Genomic DNA, 15,038 nt, shown 5'->3' on the forward strand with positions numbered 1-15,038 from the left:
TTCTAAATGTTTGGCCACCTGGAGCTCCCACTTCTGTCACTTTCATTTCTGTCCAAGCCCTGCATATATAACATATTTGGACAAAATCCACAATGACGTGATATTGAGACAGCTGATTCCCATTCCTACAAAGCTTTCTTTAATTTTCCCTTAGTCACATGTGCTTCTGCTGTCTTGTATTTGTCCTCCAACCACATCTTTATTTTTAGGGTTGTATCAGGGGCACCCGCAGGGGAGGGGGGGGGGGGGCAGTTGACCCTAGTGAGAATTCATTTAGTTTACGAATATAAAAAATACCTGTAACTTTAGGGCTCAGTTATGTATGATTTAAAATACCTGTAAAATTACCACTAAAATAACTGGAAAATATCGATAAAATGACGTAAATATGATATAAAACATATGTAAACAGAATTACAGGATGAACTAGAGCAATGAAAAACTTTAAAGGAGAATCGAACTAAAATTAAAAATTGATGATAAATTTAAAAATTGTGTGGTTTTCTTTAAGAAATCTCGTTTGTTGAAGATGTGCAAAATTGTATATATCCGCCTTACAGCTATTGCCTACGAAGTATCTTTATTTTTATTTCTACACCCACATGTGGTAGAAATTAACAACAGCAAGTGAGGCAACAATGGGAATAATCAGATGAACCAGCAGTTTATTGTTAACTTTTACAAATGCATTCTTGAGTAACATTTAAGCATTTTTCCTGAAGGCAGGCCCATTTTTCATTCTTTACATATTAAAAGAATCAGTTGTGTCATAAAGGGATGTTAAACACAAATGTAAAAAAAATTCTTCCTTGAAAAATAATCTACGATACAGTATCTATATGACGAAAAATACAAAATTAAAGATAGATATCAATAGCTGGAATATTCGAGATTTTAGTAACTGTAAACAATGCATATCTGATAAGGAAAGACCGTTTACATGTTAACAAACTCTGGGCATTACTAATAAGCTATAATAAAATAAAGCGAATCTGCCAATCGACAAACTACTACATGTGTACGTGGTCCCATTAAGAATGGTACCCATGGTGAGAGTTCCATCTCGAAAATGTTGACTTATAGGGTACTAAAATGTCACCTCTGTTCCCACCTCAGTAGGTACAAACCTCTTCATAAACTTCAACTGGCAACACAATACAGTTGCACAACAAAACACACTCGGCAAAATTTTATTCTTTCAAATTTCAAATAATGGTTAACAATTGTCAGACGCTAATTTAAATTAGCGTATTGTATTATGTTCCATTTCGTTTGCTGAAGAAGTGTTCGAGGGTACAGTGTGGCCACTAATATCGCTTCTTGTCTGTAGAAGCAGGCAATATTCGTCATAGGAACTACTGTCAATGAACGTGATCTAGCAGGGTGTGGTGTGAGCTACCTTCATTTCTGGAACGTTCTAGATGAGTCTTGCTATGTTCTAATAGGAACATATCGCATAAATATTTCCACATCCATCGCAAGAAACCGCTCCAAATGATCACTCGAAACTCAAAGTCGCTGGCTTGCGGTCTAATGGACATCGTACTGTTTCATTGTTGAACCGAAACCCTGCCCTCCCTCCCACCACTGTGATACGATTTCAGCTTCTGTTCTTTAGACATCGCTCAGCTCGGCTCGGCATCACATCGCGTTAAGGGTTGTGTAAATTCATTGTGAGTTTTAAGTGGACAGTGGTGCATGATAGTGGTTTGCATAGACGTTTGTGCGTTGTGGATGTAAAAGCGCAGTGTATACAGTGGCAAAATGACCTATATACGTAAGTTTTTTGTACCTCATAAGCGAATCAAAACTACAAATGAAAGTGGAGGTGTCGAAGAAGATACTGTTTATGATAAGTTATCACAGGAAAAGGGTGAGTCAAACACAACCATCACTATTAAAAATTCCAGTAGTTGTGCTGATGGAGAAAGTAGACGAAGCCAGTACCTCTGCTGGTTTCAAGTGCGTTGATGAAAAGGGTAGTAGTATCCTGGTCAGTATTCCCGATGTCAGAAATTACATTGAAAAAAAAGGATATTGACAACTGCCTAAAGTATAAGATTTTATTGAATCCATGGCAACCTGAAAAAAGTTATAATTTTAAGAATGACATAGACAGCACAGAAAGAACATTTTGACCAGACTGGCTGTCATTATATCCGTGGCTGGTCTATTCTAAAGCAGTTAAAGGTGCCCTCTGCAAGTTTTGTGTGCCTTTCCGCCCATGCATAACGCATGGTAGTCATCATGGCGCATTCAGAAGCCGCCCATTCACAAATTTCAAAAAGTTCCATGAATGTGCAAAAATGGATATGAATTCCGAGTGGCATAAAGATGCAATAGAAAAACCAAATAATTTCATTAGTGTTGTGACAAACAAAACTAAAAGTGCGGAAGAACTCGTCAATGAGAATCTTGGGAAATTAGTACAAACTAATAGTGCAAAGTTAAAATAAATTGTTTCTTGTGTATTGTTTTGTGCATTACATGAGGAGGAGGAGGAGGAGGAGGAGGAGGAGGAGATTAGTGTTTAACATCCCGGCGACAATGATATCATTAGAGGGCGAGGGAAGGAAATCGGCCGTGCCCCTTCAAAGGAACCATCCCGGCATTTGCCTGAAGCGAGTTAGGGAAATCACGGAAAACCTAAATCAGGATGGCCGGAGACGGGATTGAACCGTCGTCCTCCCGAATGCATTACATGACTTACCTTTAAGAGGAAAAACAAATTCAAATGCTGTATTTGATGATTTGTTACAATTTAGAGTACAGTCAGGTGATGAAACATCGCGGAAACATTTTGAGAGTGCACCTAAAAATGCTACCTATGCTTCCCATAGAACCCAAAATGATTTAATTGATGTATGCGCCGAAGTACTAAGAAATGATTTGATTTAATACCATCAATAACAGCAAATCATTTTCAGTTTTTGCAGACGAAACAATGGATATTGCAGGCACAGAACAACTTTCTCTTTCTGCACGTTATTTTGACCTTGCAACTAATGTTGTCAGAGAAGACTTCCTTGGATTTACACCATTAGCAAGGTTAGATGCAAAACATATCTCCAACACAATAATATCTACTTTATCTGCTTGGGTTTTAAATCTAGATCAAATGGTAGGACAAGGCTATGACAGGTGCAGTACAATGGCCGGTAAACTTGGCGGAGTACAGAAGATAATTGCTGAGAAATATCCCAAGGCTCGCTTCTATCATTGTGCTAGCCATAGACTTAATTTAGTTGTGAATGATTTGAACGCCTTACCAGAGGTTAGAAATGCCATTGGTACTATCAAAGAAGGAATTTCTTTTTTCCAGGGGAGCATGCAAAGGAAAGTCCAAGTTGGGAACCTTCAAAAACTGTGTGAGACACGCTGGTCTGAGAAGCTTAAGTCTATAAGGAAATTTAATGATAAGTTTTTAGAAATTGTTGAAGCATTAGCAATTTTACATAAATAAAGAGCTCATGAAATTAGGCAGAAAGCCTGGCAACTTTACTGCACACTTACTTTTCCAACATTTATTGTTACATTAAAAGTCATAGCAAAATATTCAGCCAAACTAGAACCTGTCACCAATATCCTACAATCAGTAAACATTAACTTGTTAGAAGTTTCAGAACACATTCGAGGAATTGTAAAAATGTTATTGGATGACAGAGAAAATGCAAAGACGAATTTGAAATGATAATGAAAAGTGCTGAAACCAACCTAAGTGCACTTGGAATAGATGTCACTGGCATTCGACAACTGCAAGTTGTTGCACGACAAATACATCGTTCAAATCATCCATCAGTTTCTGTAGCTGAGTACTACAGAAAATCTCTCTTTATCCCATATTTGGATTCCCTAATCCAGTCCTTGCAAGAACAGTTTTCAGAAGAAAACAAGGCATCTTTTGAGATTTTCTGCTTGCACCCAAAGGTAATGAAATCCCAAAGCGACCTAGATATGAAAAGGATAATTGAAAATATCAAAAGATTTTATGGCGATATTTTAGATAACTTCACTGACGAAGCACGGACATGGATCAGTACGTGGAAACACGATAAAGTAACTGAAGGAGATATTGATGAATTAAGTCTGACTGATCTACTGGACAAAGCCAAATTCTTGCCCGCCATAGCTTCAGCCTTGAAGATAGCCCTCAGCTTACCGGCAACCGCCTGCTCTGCGGAAAGATCGTTCAGGTACTTAATTACCACGGCAACATTTTTCTGATTGTAGTTACTTAATTAGAAAGACATTGAAACAATTTCTTAAGTCAGATGAAACATTTCTTCTAATTATTTTTCAATCTTGTTTGAAATATTATCACAATAGAGTAATTGAAGAAGGTTACGCTGTATGAATTAGCATAGGCCTACGTTATGTTTGTTTGCAGCACTCTCAGGCGCGTGAAAACGTGGCTAAGAACTACCATGGCAGATAATCGACTCGGTTGTTTGTGTATGGTGTCAGTTCATCAGGATAAGATAAAATCAGAGGAGGAGTCCTTTATCGAAAAAGTGGTAGATAGTTATGGGAAGGACCCGAGACGAATTCAATTTCTGTTTAAGTAATGCAGGTATGTGAGTAGTCAAGTTTTGCACATTATTAATAACAGAACCGATTTCTACAATCGTATGCCTTCTTTTGTTCTTAATATTAAATTTACAACAGTATTTCAAACTACATTAATATGTTTGTAACAATAAAAGTCACATCATCCTTACAACCAAAGTTCACAAAATTTGTTAAGACATGAATCTGTTATGGGTTGGGAAATTATTGTGTACATTTAGTTTTTACTTTACAAAATAGAAAGTAACTTTTTTTTTCACTTTTCAGGGGACTAACAGAGAAAAGTGTAAATAGCAAGAAAATGTATTAAGGCAGGCGAAAATGAACGATTTATTCTTACTTAAAAAGAGAAAATAATTTATTTTTACCTATTTAACAATCTGAAATTATTATTTATTTTAAGCACCTATTAACATCACTCAGCAGTGGTGCACTTACTGACACGGCACTGTGCCTAAAAATGTGCATTTACGAGAGCAATTCAGAATATTCCCACAACATTAACTCTTAAAATGAGACACCTTAACAGCAAATGTGTGAGAAACAGCGAATTCATCTAAAACCGATGTGGCTGACACTAGGGCGTCTGCCTGTAAGAATACAGCATAGGACACGAATCTAAACTTTGCAGAGCTGCCAAATTTTATTCGGAAATGCGTTTCCAGTTTTATTTGTCTCCCCTCTATGACCATGAGGAGTCGCCAAAATGGGACAAGTTTGAAACATTTGCCAGTTGCCATTTACTTCAGTATTGCAAGCGAGGGTACGCCATTAATCACCCAGGCATTTGATCGATATGCCATATTGCAGAGAGATGGTAACTAATAAGTGACTGATGATTAATGAGACAATGATGGCTTGTTTGTGATAGTTTGATAATGACTTAGAAATGAGTGGTCTCAATCCCTTAGGAGTCACAAGGGCCACCTGTGTTTTTAGGCTTTGTTCCTATAATATATCCCGGATGTGCCAGTTTCCAAACATACAGGAAAGATAAAAACTGATTTTCAGTGTCTTGAAGGCCTCGTCACACACAACGCCGCAGTCTGCCTGTGCGGGTCAGGCATGGCGGATGACTGGGGCAAGGAACGCCGCACAGGCAAAAGCGGTTGCTGCTGCGTCAGCTGTCACACCATGGAAACGGACGAAACCTTATCACATAGCAGCCTGCACATGTAGTGTGGTATCAAAGATCTGCCTCGCGCCGTTGCTGTCAAATGCGCCAGCAAATGCAAACAGCCGCTCCAGGCTGCTGCGAATCTGTCTGTGTTGAAACTCGACGTCAGCCGGTGCGGCGAGCCGGCCAGAGTCACGCTCTGTGTGACCGACACCTATATACAACAATGATGTGACCTGGCCGTTGCCGTTGCTGTTCGAGGCCACAGGTCAGACCGCCAGGCCGTGCTCTTTCTGACTAGGTCTTTAAGGCCGGTTGCACTCACAGCGGATATTTTCCGCCAGGTCAATTGACCATCGCCACCGCATGAGTCAGCAGATTAAAGGCAATGTAATTTCATCATCAAACACATTGATTTCATTTTAATGTATTACGTAAATTATTCATTGTTTTTAAATGTACAGTTTTGTTTGAAATGAACAGACAGTAAAATCTAAGTATTGTTACAGTATTGAATAATGAAAAGGAGAAGGAAAAAACGAATAATTTGGAATCATCGTCCAATTAATTTAAGAACAGGAGAGGATGGAGCTTTCTAAACGTTGTTTGAAGGGACGGATGACAAGATATTCTTCAATTACTTCCAAATATCGATTTTTAATAGCAGGAAAACAAGTAGTTCAGAGAGAAAAAGCTTAGGACAGGACGAAACGAAAATGGTGGCAAAATGTACAGTCTGATAATGTAAAAACAAGTTTTACTATAGTTATAATGTTAAGTTTTTTATGTTCATAACTCTGGCATGGTACTAAAAGTGCATCAGTATTTCTAAATTGCATATAAGGGGAAAACATCTGGCTTACCATGAAACGACAAATGCTCTTCGGGGAACAATAGTAATTCAGTAAGCACATTAGAATGCGTAGGCCTATTCCAAAATAGAGCTACATCACATGAAAGAATCGTTCTTAGTTAGTACGCTATGCAGCTGCAGAACACTATTGTTAAGTGCATAAAAGAAGCTTTCACAGTATTGTAAGTGAATTTGGCCAGGTTTACAAAGTTGAGTGTAGTGAACCGTTTTTTTTCCGGACTGTTAATTTAAATCCAACTGCGTTCACTGCATGAGCAGTGTTTTTAAGTGCTTAAACAATTATTAATGGTAAGAAAAAAGGGAAACATTCCACGTGGGAAAATATATCTAAAAACAAAGATGATGTAACTTACCAAATGAAAGCGTTGGTATGTTGATAGACACACAAACACACACACAAAATTCAAGCTTTCGCACCCCACGGTTGCTTCATCAGGAAAGAGGGAAGGAGAGGGAAAGACGAAAGGATATGGGTTTTAAGGGAGAGGGTAAGGAGTCATTCCAATCCTGGGAGTGGAAAGGCTTACCTTAGAGGGAAACAAGGACAGGTATACACTCTCACACACACACATATCCATCTGCCTACGGTGAAAATTTTTTGCCCCTACTGAGACAAAAACCTGCGGGCGCCCCAGGGTTGTATATGGATATAAAATCTTGACACGCTACACAATTTCATCGAGGAATTGGTACACTACCAAAAGATGCTTTGCTGCTTTATGAACATAAAATGGGAGATTTGTGTAACCAGTGTTACAGCTCTTACGAGGGCATGAATCACAAATCCTGTATGGGGCTGTTAACGCCTCTCTGGGTTTTAAGACAGTCATCTAATGCATGGATTATAGCGAAAGGATCCACCAGTGTAGGGAGCTTGAGATAAAGGATGATTACAGATCAACTGCCCATTGATGACAAGGTCATTAAAGGAGGAGCACAGGATCTTGTAGGGGAAGGAAATCAGCTATGCCCTTTCAAAGCAACCATCCTGCAACTGCTTAAGAATTTTTGGGAATTCATGGAAAATCTAAATCTGGAATGTTGGATGGAGATTCGAACTACTGTCCTCCCAAATATGCCTAGTGTCTCTTGGTGGTGGTTTTGGTGTATGATCATCTGTTTGTCAAATTCTGAAATAGTGCACACAGTTTGCTCAGGAGGGTACAGTTTCTAGTAATTTCCATCATGTTTCACTCTTTCCAGTAAAGTTACTGAAAATAACTGAGCACATTTATTTGGTAGTTTTCATACAAACACGCACTATTTTTGTCACTGAGTTGCAATCATTTTCAGGTTTAACTAATTTTGATGTTGAAAGACCATAAAACATGAAAACAAAGAGTCACAAGGTGTTAAAAACAAATATAAATGTAGCATTGTATTATTACAAATTATAACATCAAGTATTTATAGGTAATTGGAAGTAAAATGGAAGTGACTACAATATCTACCAACATGTTTACCTGGTCGACTGTTGGGACTTGGAGAATCGCATTCTTCACTTATAGCTTGACGAAGCCACCTCTTTTTTGCTGAAGCTGGCCCTTGTACCAGCCGATTTATTCCAGGTTCTAAACCAGCTGAGGACCTTGGGCAGTCACTTGGTACTGGTGGTGAAGGTAAAGGTGGTACTGCAGGAGGATCTGGAGACTTGCTTAGCCATTCATTCATCAGAACCTAAAGTGAAAACGTGTGCCATTCAGTTCTCATAAACAGTTTTTAAAACTTTTTCTCGCACTACAGAATAAATGGTTCAGACTCTTCAATAGAAAGAATGGTAATGAAGCTGACACAATCACAATTCAAAATGGGTACTATGTCTTCTGAAACTGAAAACACATGTTCAATTACAAGAACTACTGCATTTCATTAGAATGTACAATAAATTTAAAATTTTATAGTATATTACACCTGTGTGCTGGACAAATAACAGGACAGAACTCTCGCACTGAAATTCATTACATCAAATTAGTGTAACTATTACATAATTTCAACCTAGTTTGTTGAAAAATACAAAATGGAACTCCAAGGACAAAAATCAATAAGATGAACCTTGTATTTTAGTTCATTCAGTACACCTGCAAAGGACGTTCACTAAAGCGGAAGAGTACTGAGATAAAATATACAGATCAAACAATGGAAAATCTAGGATGGGAGGTACCAGTGTTATGAAAAGGAAAGTTGCTGCTCGCCATATAGCAGAGATGTCGAGTCACAGATAGGCACAACAAAAAAGACTGTCACAAAAAAAACTTTCAATCAGTAAGGACTTCGTCAAAAATAGACAACGACACACACACACACACACACACACACACACACACACACACACACACACACACACACGACTGCAGCAGTCTCAGTCTCAGGCAACTCTCTCTCTCTCTCTCTCTCTCTCTCTCTCTCTCTCTCTCTCTGTGTGTGTGTGTGTGTGTGTGTGTGTGTGTGTGTGTGTGTGTGTGTGTGTGCGCGCGCGCGTGTGCGTGTGTGCGTGTGTGTGTGTGTGGGGGGGGGGGGGGGGTCTATTTTTGATGAAGGCCTTACTGGCCGAAAGCATTATTTGTGACAGTCTTTTTGTTGTGCCTATTTACGACTCAGTATCTCTGCTATATGGTGGGTAGCAACTTCCCTTTTCATAATACTGATATGTAACATACTATTTATTACAGAATTTTGATCAACAAAATAGATAATTTTTTGCAGAGAAGTAATAATGGAAGTTGTAGTCACTTAATTTTGATGTAGAACAACTGGAAAATATGGGATGGACTACAATGTGTGTATGAGAAGAGATCACCAGTCACCAACCACAAGAGGCATTGAGCAGCAGTGTGTGCATTCATTGGAAACTTCCTGGCAGACTGAAAGATTAAAACTGAGTTCCGGATTGGGATTCAAACCTGGGACCTTTGCCTTTCATGGGCAAGTGCTCTACTGACTGATGACCCATGACCCTAACTCACACCTTTACTTCCACCAGTACCTCATCTCTATCTTCCAAAATTAACTGTAGTTCTCCTGCATACCTCTCCTGGAAGAAAGGATATTGCAGAGACATGGCTTAGCCACATCTTGGGGGACTGTTTCCACTCTGCAGAGGAGTGTGTGCCGATTGGAGTCCTGGTCCAGCATACAGTTTTAATCTGCCAGGAAGTTTCAAATCAGCACACACTTCACTGTAGAGTGAAAATTCATCTGAAAAAGAATCCCTTCTGTGGCTAAGATATGCCTCAGCAATATCCTTTCTTCCAGGAGTGCTAGTCCCACAAGGTATGCAGGATAACTTCTGTTAAGTTTGGGAATAGGAGCTGAGGTACTGGCAGAAATAAATTCATGAGGGCAGTTATGAGTCGTGCTTGGATAGCTCAGTTGGCAGAGCACTTGCCTGTGAAAGGCAAAGGTCCTAGTCCTGAGTCCCGGTCTGGCCCACAGTTTTAGTCAGAGCGAGCGAGCGAGTGAGAGAGAGAGAGAGAGAGAGAGAGAGAGAGAGAATTTGGTGAATAGCACCTGTCATCAGGTACAGACTGAATGTACGGGTAGCATATTTTTATATTGGGACAAAACCGACGATGGATATCAATTACATTTTACTTTATGTTTATCCATCTTCAATTTCTTGGGACAAGAACTAAATAACTATTTCAATATGTGGGACTTGGGAGAAACAAGAGATAAGGTATCATTTTTTCCAAGGAAGAATAACCATACACAATAATTTACGGAAATATCTTTTGAATTTAAGTCATCAACAAGGAATGAAATATTCAAAGCAATTGTTGAACTTACCCATTTCCACAAACAATAGTGATGTATTCTGAATAAAATAATTTTGGGTATTAGGTTGCATATTATAACTCACTAAAGAAGCTACATTGCCAACATTTCGACCAACTTACTGCAGTGTTCTTCAGAGCGGTTAACAGCTGGATACTAGTAGAGACAGACACAGATAAATGAAATTGACAAGTAACAAAATCTTCTTGGACTTAAAGCAATGTCAGGTGCATAAATTCCCACAACCTTTTGGTCAGGTATTCCCTGTCCATTGTCAGACAGCAACATCATCCTTATTTAGCTTTTCTGCCACTTGTGGCATCACTGGTGTTCAGTCTATTGGAAAATTAGATAATATTTACATTCCATACTCACTTGAACCCTACAACTGCTGGATCCCACACACTACAGTGGTGCCCACCACAATCTTTGTTGTTGATGTTTTCTATTATTACGTTATCCCAGACATTACTTAACCTTCAAATTATAAAAGTATTGATGAAAGAAATTTGGTATCTATATTCTTGAGCATGTTCTGCCATGCATGATTTCTCAGGGTAATATAGGTGTAAACACATCTCTTGTTCTGTTTAACATTGCTTCACATGCGCCCTTCTTCTTTGACCAGACATGATAGTGGCCAAACTCACAAAGTATGTTATTTACGGTGGCGATCTGAATCCTGTATCAACCTTCACATGCGTCTTCAGTTCATTTACTGTAATGTTGTTCCGCTTTGACAGCCAGCTAATTTTCCTGCTCACTAAACACAAAATGAAGAAAATCACAAGCTTATAAAATTGTTCTTTAGGAGTGTTTTATCTGCACATTTCCTCTGGAATGGCTTGCCTGCAAAATCTGCCAATGATTGTAGCCATTTTCATGGAAGAATTTTTGCATGTGGCTCATTTCTTGTGGCAGTTTTTGGCATCGGAAGTGGATAAGGAACTAGCATCTTGGGAACACTACACTGCTTTGTCAGATGATGATGGCCGAGAGCATGCAGACACCAGTTCATACGGATAGACCCCCACATACACTACAGCTCAGATAAACATTAGTTTTATCCATTGATCAATATTGCTGTATTTGTTGATGGAGCTAATACAAGTGACTTCATTGCCAGCAGAACAATTAAACATGGATTGGACCATAGATGACATGGCAGTCAGTTTCCACTTGACTGTGACCAAAGAGTACTTGGCTAAAAAAGAAGTCAGAACTTAACCACTCCATGTGGCTGGAGGTGTGAGCTTTAATTAATTAATATCACAACAGGTCTGTGCATTTCTAAGTTAGGAACTGTTTGAAATTTGTCTTAAACATCTTAAAAGCACAGCTGATTACATCATGGCATAGGTCATCACACCTGCCAACAGACAGTTTTATACAGCATGTTTCAAAATGGACTTTACAAGTTTGTAGGGGAATACATCAAGTTGTGTCTCACGTAAATTGCCAGTGCCGAATTGCAGCATAAGGAGCGCTAGCAGCGGTTGCGTTAAAGATGGCTGTAGGGGTAGTCTGCTGCAACACTTGTGCCTGCATCCTCAATGTACTCTGTTGTGAGTTCCGGCATACATCACCGCCTATCCTGTTTCACATGGAGGGAGGGGGAATGAGGCAAGCCTCCAATCTAAACATTCTTTGATGAAGTGTAGACATCCAACACCTTGTGGCTTACTCACGCTTTCACTATTTCCACCACTTTCCATAGACGCTCACATCAGCAGCCTATAAAAATTCAACACGTTTGTCATTTCTAAGATGCTCATTTCCAGGTGATAGGCCATAACAATCTGCCTTTTGTGAAAGTCACTAATGTCAGAGGATTTTCTTATTTGGGGTCCATGTTGTCACTAGAGTGATTTCCCATCCACCTCTCATGTGCCTCACTGAATCACTTGTCTGCAACACTAACAGATGCCATTCAATCTCACAATATAGGCAGTGGTCATAATGTTTTGACTCGTCAGTGAGGGTGTGTGCATGGTTCAGATTCATTGATGACATCTTTATGCTCAAAACACAAGACCAAGACACCTATCCTCATTCTTTCATAGCCTCAATACCTCTCATATTTGCTTCATTTGGTCCTCCTCAGCCAAATGTGCCACCTTCCTAGAGACTGACCTCCACTGCTCTGAGGGATCCATGAATACTTATGGCTTTATCAAGCCCGTTATATCTGCAATTTGATTGCTGTCATCCATTCCACACCAAAATATCCCACCCATACTGTCTGACCACTTGTGAATAGCCAACCAGAAATTTCCTTACTCCGATGCTGAAGGTCACCAGACTATGGTATTCACGGACAAACGCTGTCGCCCCCCCCCCCCCCCCCAAACCAAGTCTACATATAGATTTCCCACGCCATATCCTCATACACCTATAATCCTTCAATCGCCCTCAGAAACCAGCTGCAGAGAAGCACAAGTCTCATCACTCAGTATTACCTCGGACTGGAACAACTGAATTATATCCTTCACCAGAGCTTTGATTATCTATAATTGTGCCCAGAAATGAGCAACATCCTTCCCACAATCTTTTGTGCCTCTCCCAGAGAGGTTTCCTGCCGTTCAATCAATCTACGCAATACCCTTATCCATTCATTTGTCACATCTGCTAACAAACCCCCTGCCACATGAGTCATATCCCTGTTTAATATCCATGTGCAAGAAGTGTCAAGTACACCAAACCATGATATCCTACTCCAGTGCTATCACATGATTTTCCTATTACTTCAGAGGCAGGGCTCCCTGTGAAAACAGTGATGTCATATATCAGATCTACTGCACTTTCTTCACAGCATTTTATGAGACTATGACCACCACCCAGTTGCCCAATCAACTGAATGGGCACCACTAAACTGTGGCCCAGAGCCAAACTGAGCACTGAGGGCCAAACACACTGTTTAGCACAACAAGCTGGATTTCAATAGCCACTTCATAACTCATGCCATCTGTACCCTTCCCCCAACAACAGCTTCTCTTAACCACATAAATAGACATTATCTTTGCAACACCTACACTTTTTCTCTGCCATCCTCCTGGCCTCAATCTCAGCTAGTCCTGGCTTCACATACAATGTATCCTGTCCCAGGACCCAAACTTAATTCATCCTGCACCTACAACCTCTTCCCCGCAGTCTCCCCTTCGTCAATGTCATGCCCTCCTACTCCATTCCTCCAAGTCACCATCACCTCCGCATGCTGCAGGAAAAAGAAAAAAAACTAGTGCCAGTGCCCATGTTACATCTCTATAATGTCTGCCTACTGCCTCTCCCTACTGCATTCTTATCTGGTGAACCTGTGTGTGTGTGTGTGTGTGTGTGTGTGTGTGTGTGTGTGTGTGTGTGTGTACTCTCTTACTAGAAAAAAGATTTGTCCAACAGCTATTGAAGTTTTCAGTCTTGTTTATGGAACTGTCTATGACAATGCCTCTAGTATTTGGAGAGTTAGTACTTTTCCACCAGAACTTTCCATTACCACATTTGTAATTATATTTCTTCAACATGTTACCAGAAACACACAAAAATTATTACATAAACAGTTGGGATAAGTCAGTTCAAGATGTTGGAGGCTCTGTAATGATGTGGGACGTGTGCAGTTGGAGTGATACCTCTAGATCAGTCTAATCCAAACAAACAATGGAATTCTGTGGAACTAGTAAACAAAATAATTTGACTTACCTTCTTAGTTTTTGGGAATTTGAAACCTGGTGCAAGAGGACCAACAGCAGCTGCTACAAGCAGACAAGCTGAAGAAAGATTGGTTGGTGGAGTTGAGCCCTGTGAACTAATGCTTCCTCCACTATCACAAACAGTGCCAAACATAGCTGGATTTGATGAAATTTGGGTCTGTGGTGTAACTGGTGTTGACTGCTGCAATTTAATTAAGAAAGGTCACGTTTTAGAATTGAATACGTCACAATATTAATTTAAACACACATCTAAACAATAGCATAAATAACTTAGACAAAACCATGATTATATTCTCTTTTCAGATTCACACCTAAAGACAGAATGAATGCTACTGAAGGTCTTTGGCAAATTTTCCTTTTAATTAAGAAGATAAATTCGTAAATATCTGTCATTAAAGGCAATTCGGATATTTAATAACTCTCTCAACTAATCCAACTATATTAAACAACAGTACCCTTGAAAATAAGATGGTAATATATTAATATTTCTGTGCCATTGTGCTTAACTTTACTCTTCCACATAGCAAAGATTAGGCCATTTCATATAACGTAACATATAGTGCCTTTTTTTCCCGAGGGCATGCAGCTTTACTGTATGATTACATGATGATGGCGTCCTCTTGGGTAAAATATTCCGGAGGTAAAATAGTCCCCCATTCGGATCTCCGGGCGGGGACTACTCAAGAGGATGTCGTTATCAGGAGAAAGAAAACTGGCGTTCTACGGATCGGAGCGTGGAATGTCAGATCCCTTAATCGGGCAGGTAGGTTAGAAAATTTAAAAAGGGAAATGGATAGGTTGAAGTTAGATATAGTGGGAATTAGTGAAGTTCGGTGGCAGGAGGAACAAGACTTGTGGTCAGGTGACTACAGGGTTATAAACACAAAATCAAATAGGGGTAATGCAGGAGTAGGTTTAATAATGAATAGGAAAATAGGAATGCGGGTAAGCTACTACAAACAGCATAGTGAACGCATTATTGTGGCCAAGATAGATACGAAGC

General features: G+C 39.6%; 1 protein-coding gene across 1 annotated transcript in view; it reads right to left on the reverse strand.

Moving 5' to 3' along the window:
- Positions 1–15,038, reverse strand: part of LOC126470661 (uncharacterized) — a 328,353-nt gene that overhangs the window by 56,939 nt on the left and 256,376 nt on the right. Inside the window, exons 16-17 of the mRNA XM_050098652.1 lie at positions 14,025–14,216; positions 8,021–8,234 (exon numbers count right to left, since the gene is read on the reverse strand). Coding sequence (XP_049954609.1) covers positions 8,021–8,234; positions 14,025–14,216 — 406 coding nt within the window. The remainder of the gene's footprint in view (positions 1–8,020; positions 8,235–14,024; positions 14,217–15,038) is intronic.

This window comes from Schistocerca serialis, chromosome 3 (genome assembly GCF_023864345.2).
Source record: "Schistocerca serialis cubense isolate TAMUIC-IGC-003099 chromosome 3, iqSchSeri2.2, whole genome shotgun sequence".
Lineage (NCBI taxonomy): Eukaryota > Metazoa > Arthropoda > Insecta > Orthoptera > Acrididae > Schistocerca > Schistocerca serialis.